Source organism: Pyrgilauda ruficollis, unplaced genomic scaffold, assembly GCF_017590135.1.
Source record: "Pyrgilauda ruficollis isolate IOZ18807 unplaced genomic scaffold, ASM1759013v1 scaffold14, whole genome shotgun sequence".
Classification (NCBI taxonomy): Eukaryota; Metazoa; Chordata; class Aves; order Passeriformes; family Passeridae; genus Pyrgilauda; species Pyrgilauda ruficollis.
In genome coordinates, this window is record NW_024512543.1 from 8119097 (window position 1) to 8140210 (window position 21114).

The 21114-nt window shown below is 38.0% G+C and overlaps 1 protein-coding gene across 1 annotated transcript in view; it reads right to left on the reverse strand.

Annotated features, from left to right (window-relative positions):
* Positions 1–517: 517 nt before the first annotated feature.
* The window catches only part of RTF1 (RTF1 homolog, Paf1/RNA polymerase II complex component), a 29188-nt gene continuing 8591 nt past the window's right edge, over positions 518–21114 (reverse strand). Inside the window, exons 3-18 of the mRNA XM_041459929.1 lie at positions 18422–18569; positions 16742–16946; positions 14542–14656; positions 12866–12977; positions 11908–12043; positions 11122–11299; positions 10137–10219; positions 9715–9802; positions 9523–9630; positions 8942–9019; positions 7573–7694; positions 7143–7200; positions 6481–6558; positions 5314–5409; positions 4916–5027; positions 518–3286 (exon numbers count right to left, since the gene is read on the reverse strand). Of these exons, the coding sequence (XP_041315863.1) occupies positions 3180–3286; positions 4916–5027; positions 5314–5409; positions 6481–6558; positions 7143–7200; positions 7573–7694; positions 8942–9019; positions 9523–9630; positions 9715–9802; positions 10137–10219; positions 11122–11299; positions 11908–12043; positions 12866–12977; positions 14542–14656; positions 16742–16946; positions 18422–18569 (1824 nt within the window). The 3' untranslated portion in view covers positions 518–3179. The remainder of the gene's footprint in view (positions 3287–4915; positions 5028–5313; positions 5410–6480; positions 6559–7142; positions 7201–7572; positions 7695–8941; positions 9020–9522; positions 9631–9714; positions 9803–10136; positions 10220–11121; positions 11300–11907; positions 12044–12865; positions 12978–14541; positions 14657–16741; positions 16947–18421; positions 18570–21114) is intronic.

The window sequence follows — 21114 nt, forward strand, 5'->3', positions numbered from 1 at the left end:
ATCTCTCAGGCAACCTAGTTCACTATTTAACTGTCCTAAGGGTAATTTTTTAAATATTACATCTTGGCAGAACTTACCCTGTTTCAAATTACGCCTGTTGTATCTCATCCTCACACTGAGCGCCCCTGAGAAATCTTGTTTCACCTTACTCAGTAGCTTCTTTAAGTTCAGCTATATGCTTTAGCATTTTTGATGACAAAAGTAGACTGGATTTCTACAAGACAAGCAAAGTCTGTGTTTTATGTGAGATGCAGTAGAGGTGCAAGTGAACCAACCTTCCAAGAGGCTCCATTTGAGTCTAGAGATAAGGACCAATTCCAGATGTTACAGAGTGATCTGGGAGTCAACAGCTGCTCTTGCAAAGAAAGAGGACTTACTTTTCATTAATTATTTCACAATATTAGTATTAAATATAATAGTCTAAACTGATAAATGGAATGTCAGTTTCTGAAAAAAAAAGACCTAGACAGGAAACCCTTAGCACCTCAGATCAAGGGATAAACAATCAACCTTATTAAACCAACAAACCAAGTTTATTTATATAAGTCTGTACAATTGTGATGAACTATGCTAGGACACCAATGAAACAAAGTAAACAAATCTCTCCCTCTCTAACAAGTGGGAGGTGTAGTCACTCACCTTTACATGCACTTAAAGGAAAAAAGATTACAGCTTTCATACAATTATGTAACTGTTCAAGAGTACTTTCTTCATGTATTATTCTCAATATAAGAGGTTTCCATAATTTACTGACGGTTGCCTTCTCTGAAAAACAGTATTTTATCAAAACCCAGAGACTTTGAGAAGGTAAGTGGCAGCTTCATAATTGCAGATAACTAGGACATAGTCCATCATTCAGATTGGCATCCTAAACTCACTGCATCTCCCGTGTTTCAGTTTTCTCTACTAAAAGTTACTTGCAACACTGTATGGGTCTCATCCACATTTTGGTGTTTTACAGATAGTCTTGTGTTACCAAATGTAGAAGTTAACTAAAATAACATCAAGGCCAAGCATATTAAAAATACTGTATTTGGGTTAAATTTACCTTTAGAGACCACTTGTCACTGCATCTCAGAGCTCTGAGGCATTTCTGTGGAAAAAAACAGTTCCTGAACCATTTGATTTGGCAATTATTTCTGCAAACCATTAGAGAGTGATTATTTTTAAAACTCTGTCTATTGCAAAGTAAGCTTAATTTTTTTTTTAATCACAAATCACTTTAGCTGTTAAAAAAACCAAATAATATCAAATGCTTATCTACACAGTGAATCACAATGTTTCCTATGAAGTTATGATGGTACATCCCATAAATCCAATCTTAAAAAGTTTTAAGTATGTATATGTGACAGCCTACTGTAACTCCAGAGAAGCTGCTAAAATAGACCATCAAATAAAGTAGTCTATGATTACATATTTACAGAATAATCCACATGTCCTAGAACTGTGGACTATTCAGTAAATAAGTACTGAAATATTTCTATTTATTTGTTTACATGGTAGGTTTCATACGTTGATTTTCTTTTTATACACAGTTCGTAGAATCAATCTGCATACATTACATGATGTTTCTTTAAAGCTACTGTTAAAAAAAGGAAGAGAAAGTTAAATAAGAACTAGATTAAAGTTTCATTAAGAATCCAGCAAGAAAGTATCAAACACAGGTTTTAAGATAACCAGTGTATGGTTTCAGAAAAACAGCAATGCTCTGACACAAGAAGAGCATTGCATTTTCCCTCCTTAGAGTCCCTCAGAAACATTCCTATCCAGTGCAGTGCTGAAGTTGTTATATACGTACTGGCCTGAGTAGGAACACACACGTGCTTGCACGCTTACCTGAACGAGGGCCTCTAACCTTTTAGACTTCTAATTCTCTTTTAATTTAGTTCTTAGTTTCATATATTCAGTTGTATCTTGTTTGGAAAAGTTCTTTGTTAAATGTCACTTATATTTACATTTGATTTTTTTTTTCTTTTTTACACCTGAGTGATAATTTAGCTGTCAATTTGTGCCTAGTCAAATATTCCATAAAGCCATATAATTCTTGTGCTTGTGTTGCACTCCACTTGTACCAGTTTATATGTGAAAAATGTCCATCACCTACCTCTCATATTACCCATTGATCTTTCTATTATGTCCTTCCCCTTCCATAGAATGTGATCATTTAAAAAAATTTTATTTATTGATAGAAGCCCCATTGAAATGGTTCAGAAAGCAAGAAACAAAGTAAGCTGGAGTCCAGTGAAGACATGATAACTTAACAAATATATATTGAAGGCTTGGAGAAGAAACTAAAGCCCAACCAAATGAGCTCCCCAGGATCACCCCATAAAAAGCTACTTCACCCCGTTACAGCTGTAGAGTCTGGATGTGCTATAGATGACAAGTCCCACATTAAGAGCTGTGTACCTCTTTCTCATGGGTTAAGTGTAATTAAAAAAGAGAATATGAAGTTAAATAGCTATATCAGCCAAGCCATTTTAGTAAGAAGAATCACATTTAATGAGTTTCTTTCTTGCAATTTCAGATGCTCAAGTACAGCTGGTAGAAATTCAAACAGCCGTAAAGAACTGTGACAGACGGATACAAATAGTACTGCAGCTTAAAAATGATAAAAAACACCTGAAAAAAAGTCACACAACCCTCCCAAAAAAATTTACACTTTGAACCTAGGCCAGTTTTTGAAGATTCCCTTCTCCAAAGCTAGGATGAAGGAGGAAGAAGAGGGAGAAAGTGCAGATGACCTTCCAGCCACAAAGGTCTTGGCGCCAATGTTTATTCACTGTGCCTGTGGTGGTATGCAAGGGGAGATCACCAAGTGCTGATTCTGTGACTGCCAAGAGATTCCTATGGAAATCCAGACCTCAGGCTAATACTGAACACAGAGTGGACCAACGAGCTGCATCAACAAAATAAAAACAAAACTCAAACTAAAAGAAATGGGAAAACCCCAAATAGCACAGATCCACATTTGTGAGGGGAGCAGAGGAAAGGGCAAGAAGGGAGGTCTATACAGTAAATAGTTGAATGGTTTATGTTACAGATGACTGGCAGTTTTAAAGAGTCTCTTCCCAGCTCCATTGCTGCTCCAACCCAGAAGGGAGAACTTAAAAGGGAGGAAGAAAAAGTAGGACATCATCATGGAGCATGCAGGATCAGAAGCAGCAGAGTGGGCATGCTCAAATAAGCCCCCGTCTCTTTTTGTAGTCCTCCAAGTTCAACGATCTCCGAGGGGCACCATCTTTTGCTGGAGGAGCCTTGGAGGTGATGGCCAGTGCCTTAGATTCTGTTGGGGACAAGAAAAAAGTAAGGACAAAACTACAGGTAAACTATAAATTTTTACTTGTTGTTTTTGCTGACAACTTCACCACAAAATCATGTTTGGACTCTCTAGTACACATCAGGTTAGAACTTCAGTTAATAATACAGACAGTATCGGGGAGCTTATATTCATAGATGCAGCACATGCAATTTTGACTCTGTATGTTAATCCAGAGACAGACAGTAAGCAGAAAAAGTCAAACGTTTTATCTACATCTACAACACACATTTTCATCAGTCTCCAGATTCTCCTGCTAAGCAAGGAGACTGCACAAAATAAGATGCCAAAATGGTGTTCTGTCTAAGGAAAACTGTGCTCCTCATCCTTCTCTCTTCAGTGTCTTTCAATGCCTAACCCTCATCTGCTTGCTAACTCTCAAGTTCGTAACTCTGTTACATGAAGTCTCTTGTTCTTGAACTCCTGCCTCATTCTCTAGTCTAACATCCAGAGTTTCCATATTGACCTAGTTTGGAAAAACTTCTGCTCTTGCTTCTTGACAAGATTTGTCTTTGTGCATTCTTACTAAATTATTGTCCTCCAAGAAACTGCAGATCTAATCCTTCAAGTAATGAAAGAAATACTAAACCTTATATGCCAAATTGCACTGGTATACTCCTCCCATGCTTTCCTACCACTGGAAAACAACTTTATAGGACACAAGAAAATAGCCTCAAATTGTACTAGGGAGGTTTAGACTGGATATTAGGAGAAATTTCTGTACCAAGAGGGTTGTCAAGCATTGGAACAAGCTGCTCAGGGAAGTGGTTAAGTCACCATCCTTGGAGGTATTTAAAAGATGTGTAGCTGTGGCACATGGGAACCTGGCTTAGTGGTGGATTTGTGAATGCTGAGTTAATGGTTGGACTTAATAATCTTGAGGGTCTTTTTCAATCAAAATGATCCTATGATACACAACTGTTCTTGTCACACATCTCCTGCTGTCAAAGTAAAGATAACAAGGAGGAAGAGCCAGCAAGTTTGTGTCTATTATCTTCACTCACTGGTCAAAGTTTTTGTTCCCCTAAAATTTAGCTTTAATACCATCTGCAATGTCTACGTTAAGAGAACAGCAACTTGGTAAAGCAGCACATTCAAAATCGAGTAAAAACACTTTATCCCCACAGTGTGTGCACAGAGGACAGAACAGAACACACAGAACAGACACACAGCTTATCTGTCATTGAAAGTTATTAGACAAATTAACAAAGTAAGTATCAAGGTAGCTGCCAACACTTAAATACAACACCCGTCCTTTCCCCAAAGATTATGCAAGATTATTATAGATAATGTAGACTGGAAGAGCATATTAAAGCCCACTTATTTTCTCCTTCTCTCCCTAGGCTTCAAAACAACAATATGGGGACATACAGGCTTTTAGTCTAACACAGTCTGGTTGTTCTTGTTTTCTCAATGGATGTCACTATCACACATCCCCTCCTCCTCAGTTCAAGATACTTGCCAAGATGGTAAACAGAGTCCTTACTCCCATTTTCAAAAGCCCACAAAAAATTTTGAAAAAATTATTCTGGAAGAAGTAAGTTCTATCAAAATGGGCTGGACAATCACATCTCCAAACTCAGATGGAACACCTACCTGAACTGGGAACCTGAAGATCAATCTTTACATCAAAGTCATGCACTTTGAAAAGATCTTCTGAGAGGTCACTAGCTGATTTAGAGTTCACATCTTTATCTTTTCCTTGACCCTGAAATGAAAACTACAGGTAAGTCTCCAAACCTTATCTGGCCATACAAACAGAGATAAAAATGTTTTTTCCCTTCTTCTGTCATAAACATACCTAGTGTAGCTTGCATACTGCTAGAGCAACTTAAATTTCCTTTTCCAATAACCAAGAAACTGAAAATTGCTTTTTTATGATAAAGCTCTACAGGACACCCTGTTCTAGAATTGAAGCATGGACACCTGCTATTACTCACAAGCTTCACAGAGCAAAAGGGCAAGGAACATAACAGAGACCAATGGAAACTTACCTTATTTATGTCCTTTGGAGCATCTGGTAACACACCAGATCCATATTTTGCATTTAGCTGGGCAAGGATGGCAGCTTGGACAGCAGGATCTCTGGACTGCAAGGGTGAAATATTAGGCAAAAATAAAAAAAATACTGCATTTAAATTTGTAAAAGGTAGAACTACATTTTGTTAAAACAGTGTTCATATCCATGAATCTAAAATCGTAAGAGACTGTATATGCGTTCACCCAACTTTCAGAATCTCAGAAGGCTACTGAAATCATCCTGACATTATCTGACAATAACAAACTAAAAATCATCTTCAGAAAAAAACCAGAAATACATTTCCTGATTATATGGTTTGTTTCTGTGACTACTCTTAATGCTACTGTAATATGTATTTGCTTTCAGCTTACAGTTCTGCCTGAAACACAGACAAGAAGACTATAGAAGACTATTTTCTTTACCTAATAGTTCTCTAGCATAATAAAGCTACTCAGTTACAATTCTTTTCTAATAAAGAAGTTTTTCAGAAATATTTCATTCAAACCCGCAACAGAATTTCTCTTTTATTTCCTTGCTGGTTTGTGGAGATTGATGAAAGCCAACCTGAGCAGTTGGTTTTTTAGGTACCTACATCAGAACCACATACTCTTCCAAAACAGACCTCAACAAGGCCAGATTACTTAGAAGGAGGAGATCACCTTGTCACTCATCATGAAGTAACATCATTACTCATTATATACAGAGGGACTGCAGGAGAAGGTTTTGCCACAGTATCACGAGGGAGGCTTTTGTTTAACTACTTCAGGCCCAAAATGTTTGTTCTGCTCTCACCTTAAACTGATCTTTCAGGAAACTTTCAGCTAATTAAAAGTGAAACTCACATCTAAAGCAAACTGTCTTCCCAGAGTTAACTAAATTTGAATAATTTGACATAGATGAACTCACGACAGAAGTCTCGATCATGGTTGCTTTTGCAGTACATACCCACATCACTTATGTCCTTCACACTTTGCATTAAAAAAGAAGAGGGACCAGGATGTCACTCAGCTGTATCTCACACTGGCATTCAGGGCGTTAATAGCATATGGCACAGTTGGGAATTTTTGTTCCTACATTCTGCATTACATTGGTTTCTGTTTCTCAACAAATTTTCTCAACTGAACTTAAGTCTTACACTCACATTAGACACTATTGTGGGCTTGCACTGCCGCCTAGTAAAGGGGTCCATTTGTTGGTTTTTCATGCTGTGACTTTCAGCCTGGAGAAGAAATAGCACACGGTTTTGCAGAGTTTGCTACTTGTACTCTTTTAAATCCTCCCACAGCCCCCCATCCATGCAATTACTCATCTGCTATATACAATACCAAGATCAGAGAAAAACCAGCAACAACATTACAAATTAGAAAGATTTTAATGCACACATCGTCCTGTGCTTCACAAGACAAAACTGTCCTTATTGCATGCAAGAACAGAAAATAGGCACACAACTCTCAGGACGGTTAATGCTTAAGCATTTGTTAACAAGCTTAACTCTTCCTTAATAAAAATGTAACCACAAAGCACTGAATATCTCCTTCACTGTTTTATTATCTGAAGTCTTCTTTATGAAGAGACTTCTTTTCTTTCCCATATAAAAAGCATTAAGTCATTCTTATAGTGACTAATCTGCCGATAACTGAATTGAGCAAAAGGATAAAGCAATGTGCTTTCAAATCATGTCATTTGCCTATATGAAAGATTTTACAGATCATTTTAAAAAATTAGTGACTTCGCCATGCAATTATCCCTCTTTGCATCATTTCATCTCTACTTGTAGAAAAGTATTAATTCAGCACTATTTACCACAAGAGCCTTCTCAGACTCAACGATATTCCACTCTCTATTTCTCTGGTTGATGTAACTGCAGAATGGAAAAAAAAGGAGGGTGGGGGAAAGAAAAAAAAGTGACTGTCATTTATCAGTCCCTAGACAGCAAAACAGCTGAAAGCATTCTTGCAGCTTCATCCTGACCACAAATTACTCTTATTGCAATGCAACTGCCCCCTGGGGTATATAGTAAAGAGTTTACATTTTTGACAGTTTTAACTGCATGACAGATACAAGAAAGTGAAGATAGACAAGCACTAATAGAGCCATTACAATACACATTAACACACTGTACAGGAAAAAAGAAACAAAATCCTGCAGTTAATTTGTTAATGCATTAGTTTCTCTTTTTTAGATATTGTTTGATACTATTTAAGAAAGAAAATTCCCAAAATCTGCTTCTTACCTGATTGCAGAAATGTTTTTTGTTCGTTGACGATCCAGGGCCTCTGCTCTCTCTTCAAGTTCGTTAAGCTGATCTTGAATCTGCTTGGCCTTATCTTGGTCCCCCAAATCCTCAGCCATAGCCTTTAACCAAACAGGAACTCATTAGGCACTACTCTCTACCCAGAATTACTCAGAGAGACAACGGATATATCCATGAATCAGTCAGCCAACCCTACTCCAGTCATGAATGTTCTTCCCTGCATGGTAAGAGTACAGCAAAGAGCTACACTTTCCTTACAGCTCAAGGCAAAACTGGATTTCTTATTCTGAGGAACTCTGAAAACCCTTGCACTAAGGAGGATGTAGGAACACCAGTCCAGCACGGGGAGGACAGGTCAGTTAGATGACTTAAGTTACAAGTTTTATTAAAATTTAACATGCCCATTTAGCACGTCAGGAAAAGAATTATTGCCACAACTGCCAGCTGCCATTTACTTCAGGGAGCGGAGAGTCCCCTGAGGCACGACAACAGCTTATTGTGCCACCTGGTGACAACGAAAGCAACTGCACTCGCTGTGACGGGAACATAATAATTTACATGTTCATGTGTAGTAAAATAGTGACCAGAAAAATACAGTTACACTAAGGAACCAAGAAATGTATATTAATACAAACTCTTGGGTTTTACTGTATATGAAGCTTTAATGTCTCGAGAAAGACAGACAAATTTTGGTTCTATTCGTCCAGTCCTATCTTCAGAAATACTTAAGACTGCTCCTTTTCTTCACTTCTTGGCTTTGGCTTTTATGCAGTTAGGTCTACTTGTTCCAGGAAGACTACAGGTAAAAACAGTTTGTGGCAAGTAAACCTTTCAGCCACTTCTTTTTTTTTTCAATAGAAATTACCAGGCATAAAGTGACAATTCAGTTAGCCCTGAGTAAAAAATGTAACCCAACTTCTGTTTTTACTACCTTAAAATAAGAAGAGGAAATCAACTTTCAAACATTATTATGAGGTACTGTAAAAACAAAACCAAACAAAACCAAAACAAAAAACAACAACAAAATGGACCCAAAAAATACCCAAAAAGAAAAAACAAAAACTAAGAAAAAAGGAAAAGTTTCTGAGGCAGACCAGGTTAAGACCTTGTTTAACGGACACAAGAAGAGATAGCTAAAATTGATGGCAATTGCCCCTAAAAAAACAAAAAGGGGTGTAATAGCTGACTGGATTCTGAGTATTCTGATCCCAGCAATGAACTTTGAGAACCACCTTCCCGCTGCACAGTTGAAGTTGAGCCTACTGATGACTACTGCCAACCCAGATGAGCTCCTGTTCTTTGAAATCAAAGACTGCATTAAGCTTGCAGACATCATCTCATCTCTCACCTTCTCCTTTAATAGCTGAGTTTTCTTCATGGCATAATTTGGAGGTGCTTTTCTGAACCTTTCCTTCTCTTTCACAATCTGTAAGATGCAGAGGAAAAAACATGAATATGCAAGTAGAGATTTCAGAACTTGGACATTAGAAGCAACAGATGAGTATCACCTAAGAAATGTATTTATTGCCACTGAATTTGACATATGGTTCCATTTTTCAGTTAGTGCCTTTGGTAATGAGTTACAGCTCCATTCTCCTCACCACCTACAAAAGCCTGATGCTAATCACCTTTGGTCAGTACTAAGCAAGTACAGAACTGCAAAATCTATGATAAATGCAACTACCATGATGCTGTCCAGTTTTTCAGAACTTGAGAACTAAGTTGCCATACTCAGGAGTTCAGAGATATGCAACCAAGAGGAGATAACAGGGCACCAAGTTACTCTATCCAGTTAAGAAACTTCCTTTTGAGCCCTTTATTTCCTTCTTGGAAAGCAAATACCATGATCATTTTGCTTTGTAACTGCTACTGCATGAATTACTGTCGCTTTTAAGCGCTGACACAGCTTCACTATAATGCACCATTTACCTCTTCAATGTCCTGATCATTGAACTTGTAGTTGAGGGCTTCTTTGATGGACACTTCCTTCTTGTTTATCTCATCTAGTGTGGGTAGCTGCATCCCAGCAGAGAACATCTAAACACAAGACAGAGTTACTTTCCACTTAAAGCATGCTTGGTAGAAGGCTGCTAAGAAGAAACTGAAGTCTAACAAACTTACTGCTTCCTTCCACTTCATAAATTCACTTTCAGTAAATTCCTGATTTGAGACAAACTCCAAGCGAAACACACGTGAATCATTGCCATGCCTGCAACAATAAAATGCAAAACATCCTCTTGTGATGGTGTAAAGTGGTGACATTGGATCTGTATGTGTAATCTGATTAAAGAAGTCCAAAAATAAACCACATGTCAACATAATCACAACACCCTGCATGAAATTTTTGGGGTATTTTATAATTTCCACTATGCACAAGGAGGAAAAAAAAACCAAATAAACCCAACCCAAGCATTCCAGCATTAAGTAGCGTGACAAGGCTCGGTCTATTTTTCAGTTCTCACCTCCAAATCCCACACAGACCATTATTTGCTAGGAAAAGGACACTGATTTATGAACTAAAGAGGATTCCTTTAGTATCTCACCGCAACTGTAGGCCTTTGTTTGTCCGTGTGCCACCAAGCTGGTAAACCTTTGCAGTCTCTACTACACCAGTTATTTCAGCAACCTGTATCACAGAGTAAAATATATAAGAAGGATGCAAGAGTGGTTTAGGGGTTTTTTTCATGTTCCTGGAATGTATCTGGCATATTCAAGCCTTTTCACTAGAAATAAAAAACCTTAACCTAGTTAACAATTCTAATCAGATCAAGGAAAGCAAGATTCTTCAGCACATATTATCAGGTACTGAATGAGTTGCTTCATACATAATTTTTGAGTTAATAAATTATTCCATCTGAATACCTGATGCAGTTTTTCCGTCTTCTCCGCTCTGCCTTCCTGCCCAAATAATGTACATTTTCCGACCTTTCCTGTTTCCTTCTCAAATAATGCTGGTTTGGGTTAACATATGTTTCAAATGAAATACACTACTGCTGCTCAGATACTAAACACAACCCTTCTGGGGACCATTTTAAGGCAATTTTAGAGACTATTATTGTATCCTATGATTACAGCAATGAAACACAAAAACAAACTGTGTTCTCCACACAGTCTCTTCCGAAGGCACAGGGGTGTACTAGAAACTTTGTAAAAGAAGAGTCAAGACCACACAATATCTTGAGAACAGTCCTAGAAATAAGGAATGAATCTTATTCAGCCTTACTTGGTCTAAGCAGAGTCTGGAACTCTAGTTTGCAATACAAATGGTAAGACAGCATGAACCAAAACTGGAAGATCAGGCTTTTTTAGTGCTCTCTCTCACTAAATTTATCTCCTCCCCTAGGTGGTCACACAGATTTATTTATTCTTAAACTAGTCTCCTCCACCTCTTTGGCAGCAATTACATTTTCTGGTTACAAGCAATCTTTTTTTATCAGTCAAACAGTCACCGGTACCTGAGACCTGATAAGCTGCACATATTTTGTTCCAGCACACAAAAAGAACCAAATCCCTCCGAGCTGAACTCACCCGGTAAACAGGTTTACTGTTGTGATTGCCGATGCCAATACGGACGAAGCAGCCAGTGACTGTCTTGGCAAAGAAGGGCATGTGACACCAGCGCTCCAGCTTGTGCCGCGACAACCGTACCCGGTTCAGTTCTTCAGGCAAGGACACCGGCTGGGACTTGGGAGGAATTTCTTCTTTCCTGATTTGGGAAAGGTGAGAGGGAATAAAGAAAAAAGTAGAGACGTAATCAAAACCCGGAAAGAGGGTCCTGAGTAAGGTGCAGCATGAGCAGCTTACTTAATTTAAATAACGAGTAAAAGCAATGATTCATCATGCACTAGTTGACTGTAGATGTGTGAATTTAGCATTGATAAGAAAGGCTTAATGTGAAATCCTAGACTTATTAAACACTGCCCCTGCTACCAGAAAGCAGAAAGACACACACCAAGGCAGTTATAGACTAAAGCTTTAAGATAAGCCAGCACATGTATCTGCCCAGATATATGCCAGTTCTGCAGCGGCTGAACTGCAGGACTAAACAAATCAGTAAACAACAGTGTAATCTGGGCTAAACCTGACAGCAGGGAACTGAAGTTGCAAACTCACCCAAGGTAAACAAGTCCCATGAACCATGATATAGTGCCAAGGACTCAAATCTGAGCAATGCAATTTTGCCCAGAGGCAAAAACACTTTAGAGACACTGAACTGCCCCAAAGAATCCTCTAAAACAGCATGTGTCTACCGAAAGTAGATCTCTATTTTTGAACATACTTACAAGTAATCATAGCCCAGTGTTTACTACTTACTCTTCCTCTTCATCAGAGGATGACGATCTGGATGAGCGATCACTTTTCTCACTAGACTTATCATCCTCCTCCTCCTCTTCATCATCAGAGTATACTTCACTAGTTTTTAATGGCTGTTTTTTTGCAAGCAATTCAGCTGGGTGAAGGACAAAGAACAAGGAAAAGCTATAAATATTTTATAAAATGCTTCCCTTTAAAAGCTGAACCTTAATTGCTTTAAAAAAATCCAAGAGGCAGACAGGTATTAATTTTACACTAGATACAGGTGGCACATGTTCAAATCCACTAGTAAGCTGTGCACTTCATTGACTTCTCTCTTTGCATATACATGATGTATTTAAAATCATCCTAAACCTCAGTTGTACTTAATTTCTGTCTCCCAACTTGACTGCACATAATAATTCAAGATGGGTGTAACAACTGGATATACAAGAAAAAAACTATTATGATCAGAAAACTCACTGTTATTTTATAAGGAAAAATAAAAAACCCTCAAGTTTGGAGAAGATCACAATAAAATCCAGTAGAGAAAAAAAAATGGTTTTGTCAAAAGTCAGTGGCAAGATGGACAAGATGATGTGCCAGTGACGAAACAAGCAAATGTAGACAGGGTATCACAAGTACAATAGGTAGGAATTTGAATGATTCAGAGATTAAAAACCTGAATCCAAGTGACCAATTCAGACACATTAATTAAACCTAAGAGCCATTCAGTGGACTGCGATGAAAGTTCTGTTTTTAGGCCACTCCAGGGAGGGGTAGGGGTGAGGAATACTCTATCAGTGGTAAATTGCCAAGTATCACCCTAGGTGGTCACGTTGGGCAAGGACCAAGGAAAGCACAGACATGGAATTCATTCACTCCAAGGTGTAGGACTGTCACATTAATTTGAAACAGGAAGTAATACTTTCAGAAGCTGCAATAATGCCTCAAAAACTGTAGCAACATCCTTTCATACCTGTTCTGTTCTTCCTTTTCTCTCTTTCTGCTTTTAGCTCCTCCATTGCCTGAGATTTCTTGTCTAGCTTTTCATCCCGCTTTGATCTCCGCTCTTTGTTATGTGACATGACCTAAAAACATGTACAGAAAATCTCTCAACACCATAAATCTGTAAGTTGAAAAGCATCAAAACAAAGATTTGTTTGCATACTCGGAAATTTTTTCAAATAGAAATTACTAACTTACTCCTTTTTGAAATCAGTTTTTTTCAGTTCATTTTTTATGGAAGCTAGAGAGGGAAATCAATCTGGAGCATATTTCTTTATTCTGCTTCATATCAAAAATAATGAACGTATTTATAGTTCAACACTTCTGCCACCAAGTCTTAGTCTCAAAATTCCTCCTTTAAGTTAAAAAAGGACTAGAGAAATAACACAGAAGTAATTCAGCAAATTACATGTAATGAGGAAAAACTGGATGAATAGTCTTCTCATTTGCTGCTTCTGCAAGGCCAAATCAAAGCACTAGTTTTCATTTAGTAGCAAAGAAAAAAGTTATGTTAAAAAATACTTAAAGCAGAAAAAGTTGCCTGTAAAATCTGCAAGATAGATCCAAATCTTAAATGTTTAAAGTCCTCCTGTGTTTTCCATTTCTAACAGGTCTATCTCTATAGAGAAAGCAGCCTCTAAAATAAGCATGAAAGACAGTAATTTCAGCTAAGTTGAAGTAATTTCTGAAGGCACTGTAAAAGTACTCTAAATAAGATCCTTTTACACATGCATATATGTATTTGCATGTACACTTTGTGAAATAAATGGACTATTAAAGTATACACACATGTACATATATGGAGTTGAGGGAGTAGGGAAATGTGATTCATTCCACTCAACGTGTGCCTAAGGGAAAACTCTCACCCAGTTTGATTTTAGGTGTTAAACATCTGTTTCACTAGAAAATAACACAATGAATTGTCAGCTGAAGATGCTCTCTTCCATTGAACAAAACAATGGGCAACAAAAAGTGTAAACAACCAACTAGTTCTTAGATGGCTGAAGTTAGGCAAGATGAATCTCATCCCACTCCGGGAGCCTACTTGCCCTGACTCTATATAATGGCAAGATCTTCACTATTTGAAACCACAGTTCAGTTACAGAGGCCTGGCCTCAAAAACTAGTGTTGTCCTCTTTTTACTGGAGGTAGAAAAACTACAAAACTATTTCTGCTCCTCCTGGTATTCAAGGTTTTCGTTGACATCCCTGCCAGAGGAAACTAAGCATCTTTGCCACTGCATGTATGTGCACGCAAAATAATTAGTATGACAGCTGAGCAGTTTTTGGTCTGCTCTCTCAAACTTTTCAAGATGAGCATGTACGGAAGTTTAGCTAAAGAAGTTTGATAAAAGGTTGCTCTCCTTTTCTCATGTGGGAGGGCTATCATAGCAACTGCAGACACAGCTGCAACTTTGTATTTTTCATTAAAGTAGTATCAGTGCACCCTTCAATAGGCCAAAGATGTTAATTTCCTTAAATTAACTGGAAAAACTGAAGATAGCTTGAGCATATACATTAACTAAATTCTGATCTGCTTACTACACTATTTGACATTAAGGGAAAACATCAGGGGTAGAGAGGCCATATCCTATCTCCTTTCTCCAAGGGAAAAGGGCTTATTACCAAGAACAGTTTCATTTCCTACCTGGGATTCCTGGATCTGTGTGAGTTTTTTCTTCTCCTGCTCTTCCTCTTGCTTTTTCTTTTTCTCTTTCTTTTCTTTCTTTTTTGCTGTTTTTAGTTTTTTCTTGATTTCAAATCTAGTAGAAGTTATTGGAACAAAAAGAATGTATGAAAGAATGCTCTTCCTGAGAGAGCAAAAGAATTGCTCAGATGCTATCACAATTGCTATTAGGCTGAAAGTAGCACTTCAACTGCTTGTTGCTTTGTCCCTTTTATGTTTCCTGTCCCCTATTCCCATCCTCTCCCTTCCCCAAGAAAATATAGTGAAGAAAAGCTGATCACACCGAGCGCAGTCCTACAGAGAACTAACCTAAAGGGTTGATGAGACCATGTAGAAATTACTATTCCACAGAAATATGCCCTTGCTCCATCTTCCTCTTTGCCAGTGCAGCGATCATTGCATGCTGCCTCCAACTCTAAAATCATATGGCTATTTCACATAATTTGAACCTAAACAGCTAAAGATTTTTTTTTTCTTTAAAGCCACTATCATGCTAATTTTTTCATGCTTAAACTTCACCTTTCTACTGGCACTGGTCTGTATGACTGCAACGTTTCAAGTCCTCCTTCAGCAGCTGAATTCTCATTAGATTCAGTTTCTGCAGAAGAATTTAGGCACTTTCATGTCTACCTTCATGAAATATATCACCCTGATGTCTTATTTTTAGCCACTGAAGTCAGAAGAGTAGTAATTTCAATGGAACAGACCCGATACCGAGATTCCACTGCACCCTGGACTGGTCATTGCTTTAGTAAAGTGTGCATATGGACATACACAAGAAAAAAAATATCTTCCAAAAACTGAAATTCAAAATGTGTTAGCCAAATGCACATTACACAGTCCATTCCTCTTCAGTCCTTTACACCTGGATTTTGTAAACAACAAACTGAAGTGTCAAATGAGCTCATTGCCCTTTATGCCTTTAACATGAAGCATGACACACAAGGCACAGGCATTATATCAGATGCACTGTCTGCTGTAATCCAAATGAACTCACAGCATGATGTGCATACAAAGAGCTTTTGAAAGATTCAACTTATCATAAATGACTACCCCACTACTCCCTTAGTTCTAACTGCCAAGACTTTACACAGACAGCACAAATTCATTTAAGATTAAATCAGTAATTCAAGCTTTGACTATTTAGCTTGTTTGTATCAGGCATTCTCCAGCATTCATTCTAAAACAGAGACATTCAGTTACCATGAAATAGAGAGTAAAATTTGAAAGATATGATGTCTTACATGATCTAAATCCAAATTTACAATCATTCTGATCCCTTTGAGGAGAGCAGCAGACCACATCAGACTCTGAATGTGGTGTTAAAATCAAGGCAGGCAGGCAGTGCTCTAGCTATGGTTTGGACAAACACAGTTTGGCAGTCGCTTGTATTGACATGATTTACTCAACAGACATCAGTCCTCTAGGGAAATTTCTCAGCAAGTGAGAAAAGAGAAGGCACTAAAGAAGAAAGAAACTCGAGAAACCTTGTCCCATACATGCCAAATCCTTTCAATTAAGACACATGGGAAGTAAAATACCTTTACTATAAAGAAGCTGCTTGGACAGTGTAACAGCTACAAACAACAAAACAACAGTACATAAGGTAGAAATCCACAAAAGATTCCATGAAAAGGACATATCCAACACCACTCCTCATTATTTCATTATCTCTACCTTCTATTAGGGCCCAAAGCAGTTTCACACCCATATACAGGCAACCCTTACACTGATCTGTGCTTCACCATGGTTTTCTGAAAAATTGCAGAAACTCATGTACACCTTATGCTTTGTTTGCCTTTTTTCAAAGCACCAGCACATGACAGTTAATACAAAAAATATGAAGAAAAAGCAGGCCTTCTGACTGTCTGGCATCTAACCTATGGGGCAGTAACATAACTACAAGGGTAGCTGATAGAACCATGCATATTCAACAGCTGAGAAACTTTTAGATACTGTCTCCTACAAGAAAAAACGCAGAACTCCCACTGTGTGCTTCTTAACTACTACAGGGACAGTTTAGTTACAAAAAATAGACAATCAAGCTTAACTCACTTAACAGTGCTGAATGCTTGGACCTTAAACGAGAGAGCACAGTCAGAATACTCCCCATGCAGCCTTTAAGAATTTGCTACCAAATATCAACAGATATAAAATTCACCTTCTCTTCAGCACTTCTCTCTTCTCTATCCGGTTAAACAGTTCCTGCTCTCTCTCCTTTTCCGTCATTTGTTCCAGTCGAGCTCGGTCTTCTTCATCACCCATCAGGTCTTCTCCATAGCCATCATGGAACTCCTCGTCTTCAGATGAAGAATCTGAATCTGAGCTAGATGAGGAGCTGTTGCTTTCTGAGTCAGAGACTTCTCCTAAATCAAAAATACAAGGTCGTGAGATTCAGGTGGGACAAAGCCCAATCACTTCATTGTAGTGTATTAGCAAGGGATAACATGAATTAATTTTATACTTATCTTCCACTATACCAAAAACATACACATAATGAAATTTAAGGCCAGCTTGAAATTACCATAATATATGTATGCTAAAAAAAATTATAAAATGAGTGGTACCATATTTGAATACAAACTGGGTTATAATTAAAAACTCTTAGTATAACAAACAAATTTAAAAGGCCTTTTAATAATGTGTTGCAGTCTTAAAGTTAGACTTCTATGCCTATATGCTTATGTCCCTGACAAGCTGCTTATACAGCCGTGAATTTGTGTGCACACACCTCAAACACCATGATCAACCACCACGGAACTGCACATTAACCACCTCATTATAGCAACACGAAGGACCAAAATTAGTCATGTGAAGACTGAAACACTCTGAATTGCTACACCAGGAGATAAAGTTGAAAGCAATATCCTCAGGGCTGGCAATGCCCTGACACTATCCCAGCTAGACAGGGGTTTAGGGAACAGTTGACTCCCCTAAAGTATTGGGTAATACCATTTTTAAACTTGACCCAAGTCCAGGCGCTTTGATTATCTCACCTAATTGACTAAATTATACTGAATTACGAAAGCAGGCCACTAGGATTCCTTCTTTCACTTCCATTTTGGTATTAGTATTTCTGGAAATTTCCAGTTTTGCAAGCTCACTGTGAAAACCCTTGATTTGTAACACTGGTATATACAGGTGCACTCAGTCCATGCCTTTGTCTGTATCTGCTGTGCTTGATACACTTAAAACTGTAAGCTCCTTCAGATACTTTTTTAAACTTCCTTTTTTAGTATCAACGGAAATTGCAAGTAAGCACCTGCAAACCTTCATGGATATGATGAAAACAGAAGACAGGAAGTTTGCCCAGCATTGAAATCTATTCAATATTCATGTAAAAAAATTCTGGCAAAGTTATAGAATGATTTTTCTTCTTCTGTGTCAGTATAAATGTGTAAGAATTCCAACTCAGAGCAAATGCATAAAAGATAAGCTCCTATTTGCATCACAAATACTAAGTACCTTTCCCTTTGTTATCACAAGAAGTTTGGGATGGGAAAATACGTCAATGAGAATCAAAAATGCTACCCACATGGGTAGGTAGGACATGCTAGAAGGAAGCAAAGAATTTTCCAGGAGAAAGTCAAGCAATGAAATGTCATTAATTCTTCAGCTGAAATAGCATTTAGTTTGCAGTTGTAATGGAGTGCTCACAGCAAATGCTACACTGAATTAGTTTAAGCCACAGTAAATGTAAAAGTTACCCCGACTGTAAGTTACACAACTAAAAATCTTTGAAGACAGTCTTCAACATCACCATGCAACATTTCTCTTCAGGGTACACAACAGGTAAGTTCACTTGGAATCACTCTAAGTAAGTGCACATGTATTATCTTACCCTCTTCAGGCGCCGAGCTCTCAGCCGAGCTGTCTTTATCCGAGCTGCCAGAAGAGGCAGCTTTGTTCATCTGTCTCTTCATGGCTCCTTTCTTCTCTGCCTTACCCGCTTTTCCCTTTTTTTTGTTTTTAGAACCTCCAACAGTCCACTGCAAGGAAGGAACCAAGAAAGAGATCATGAGACACAAACACCACTCTCTTCTCCCCTCTCTAGAACACTGGAGTAAAACCAGCTGGGAAATAGCCCAATATCTGACAGCAAAAAAAAATCATACAAGTGTAAAGAAGAGAAAAAAAAGAGAAGGCAATAGGAAACTTACCACATAAATGAGAGCCTTTTACAAGGTTTTTGGGAGTAGAGTGTTGTGTGGTTGACTGAAGTTTTTCCTTTGAAAAAAACCCCAGTTTTAACAGTTGGTAGGTAACTGCTTTTAAAAGATAATGAATACTTCAAAGTTGGCAATATCTGCCAAGCAAGGAGGTATTGAAAATATTTCCCTAAGAAAACAATTTTTTAAAAATGTGTCCAATATGTTTGTAAAGATTAGCTTCAGTTTACTATTAAACAGAAGCAACTGATGTTTTTCCAGAACTAGTTTAACCAGGAGCAGATTCTACATTTCATAAAGGACACCTGTTATACATGACAGCCTTTTCAAGATCTCGGTTTTACCAAAAATACAGTGTGTCTGTATTTCTATGCAACAAGCTAACAGTGATAGCATAGATGCAGGTGGTGGCACTACCCACTATGTACACGAAGTAGAATCAAATCAGATCACAGAAGTTAGGCAAAAAAAAAAAGAAGAAATACAGTATCAAGTCCTAAATTTAATTTTCTTTTAATGTCATCTTTTCAGTTAACTTAGACCACAGTTTCCAAGTTCAGGACTTACACCCCCAGACATACACCAGACATATAGCCGTTTTAAATCCCAAAGTCCCAGAAGAACTAGTATTTACCTTACAGTGTGATTTCTTAATAGAATTTTTACATTGCTCCAACTACCTGGGTAAAGCCAGAAGGGAATAGAAGCAATAAAGATTGCCCATGTGTTACTTAAAGACATTACAGTATTTTGTACTTCACCACCTCCTTCTAGAAATTCTTACCCTCAGGCTTTATACACACACATAAATCTTCTTAATACCTGTATATTATTCTCATCTTTCAAGCACATCACCATCCGGCTGAACATGCTGTCTTAAAAAACCAGTCATAATGCAAGTGAGCAAATACAACTATGCATAACTGAGGTCTTGCACTGAAAACTACTCTAAGTGAGAAAAAAAAAACACCTTAGAATTGACCTCAAACCGATACAAACTTCAGGCTTCTTACCCAATCACTCTATCCTGGGGGATAAATCAAGTCTATCTCTGCAGATAGTCATCATTCCATCAAATTTGATAAATTGTTCTGCCTGATAACACACCATCCTCAGAGAACCCCGGTGTTGAATTACTCTAGATGAAACTCAAGCAAGTAGTTATAAGCTACTACCTAATCTAACAATACCTGAACAAATACCTTTGGAATTTCCCAGGTTTTGATTACTGTCACACCCAACTTTGTACTTTCCATATTACCAAATGCTTCAGCACGTACTTCAGGCACCATTCAAGTCTCTGTCAGAGAGAGTATTCAAGTCTCTGTCAAGGCAAAAGCTGGTTTTATTTTGTTCCTGAGGTAAAAGTACAGTGGTGAGCCTTGCAATTCATACCCTATGCAGGCACCCCAGTCTGTTATGGTCTGTAGGGCAGGTGAGAAGCTGCACAGAAAGCTTCTGACTTCATACCAGCCTGAGCTTGTATTGAAGTTTTTACTGGCTTCAGCATTAAAGTTTTACTTGTTCAGTGTTACAATATTGCTGTCTAGTATTATTTCTGGGTACTATGCTCATATAAATCAGTAAAGAACAAGCTTGCACTTTGTCTAAATTTACTCAAATCTCAGCATTAGGGAATCATCTCCGAGGTGAACAGAAAAGTGCATTTTTGCTATTTGCCCAAACACTCACCTACCACCAGCATACCAGAGAAGACACAACAGCAAGAAAAGTGAAACTCAGTGTTTAGCAGTGATGCAGAGGTGCCTCCCTCCCAGAGCTCTGCCACTTCTTTTCAGTGTTCTAATGCTGAATTATACCCCATGTCAGCATGCTGCACAGCAAGGAAGCAGCACACAGAAAGCCACAGTAGACAGCACAGTTATATCAAGACCTTGAGAGGTCATGCTGAGATGAAAGAAGCTATGATCAGATAAAAACCAGCAGGACTTCAATGAATAAAATGTTTAATAGCTGTACATGTGTGTTACATATCACTGTTTTCAGCTTTTAACTCACTAGAATTGTGGAGAAAACCTGTGACCAGGAAGATAGGACTGAAAAGAAACCTATGTGACAAACACTTGGAAAAAAAAACCCAAAACAAACCAACAACCAAAAAAAAGAAAAACCTCACAAAGAAACACCAAACAAAAACATCCCCACCCAAACAACAAAAATCCCAAACTCATACAAACAAACAATGACAACAACAACAAAAAAAATGACCAAAAAACCTCAAAGCAAAAACAAAAGAAAACCCCACAAACAAAAAACCACACCACCAAAACCAAAAACCACCCAAACAAACCAACATAGGACAAGGTAATTAAAAAATCTGCTCTCTCATCTAGGAAAGTGTGCT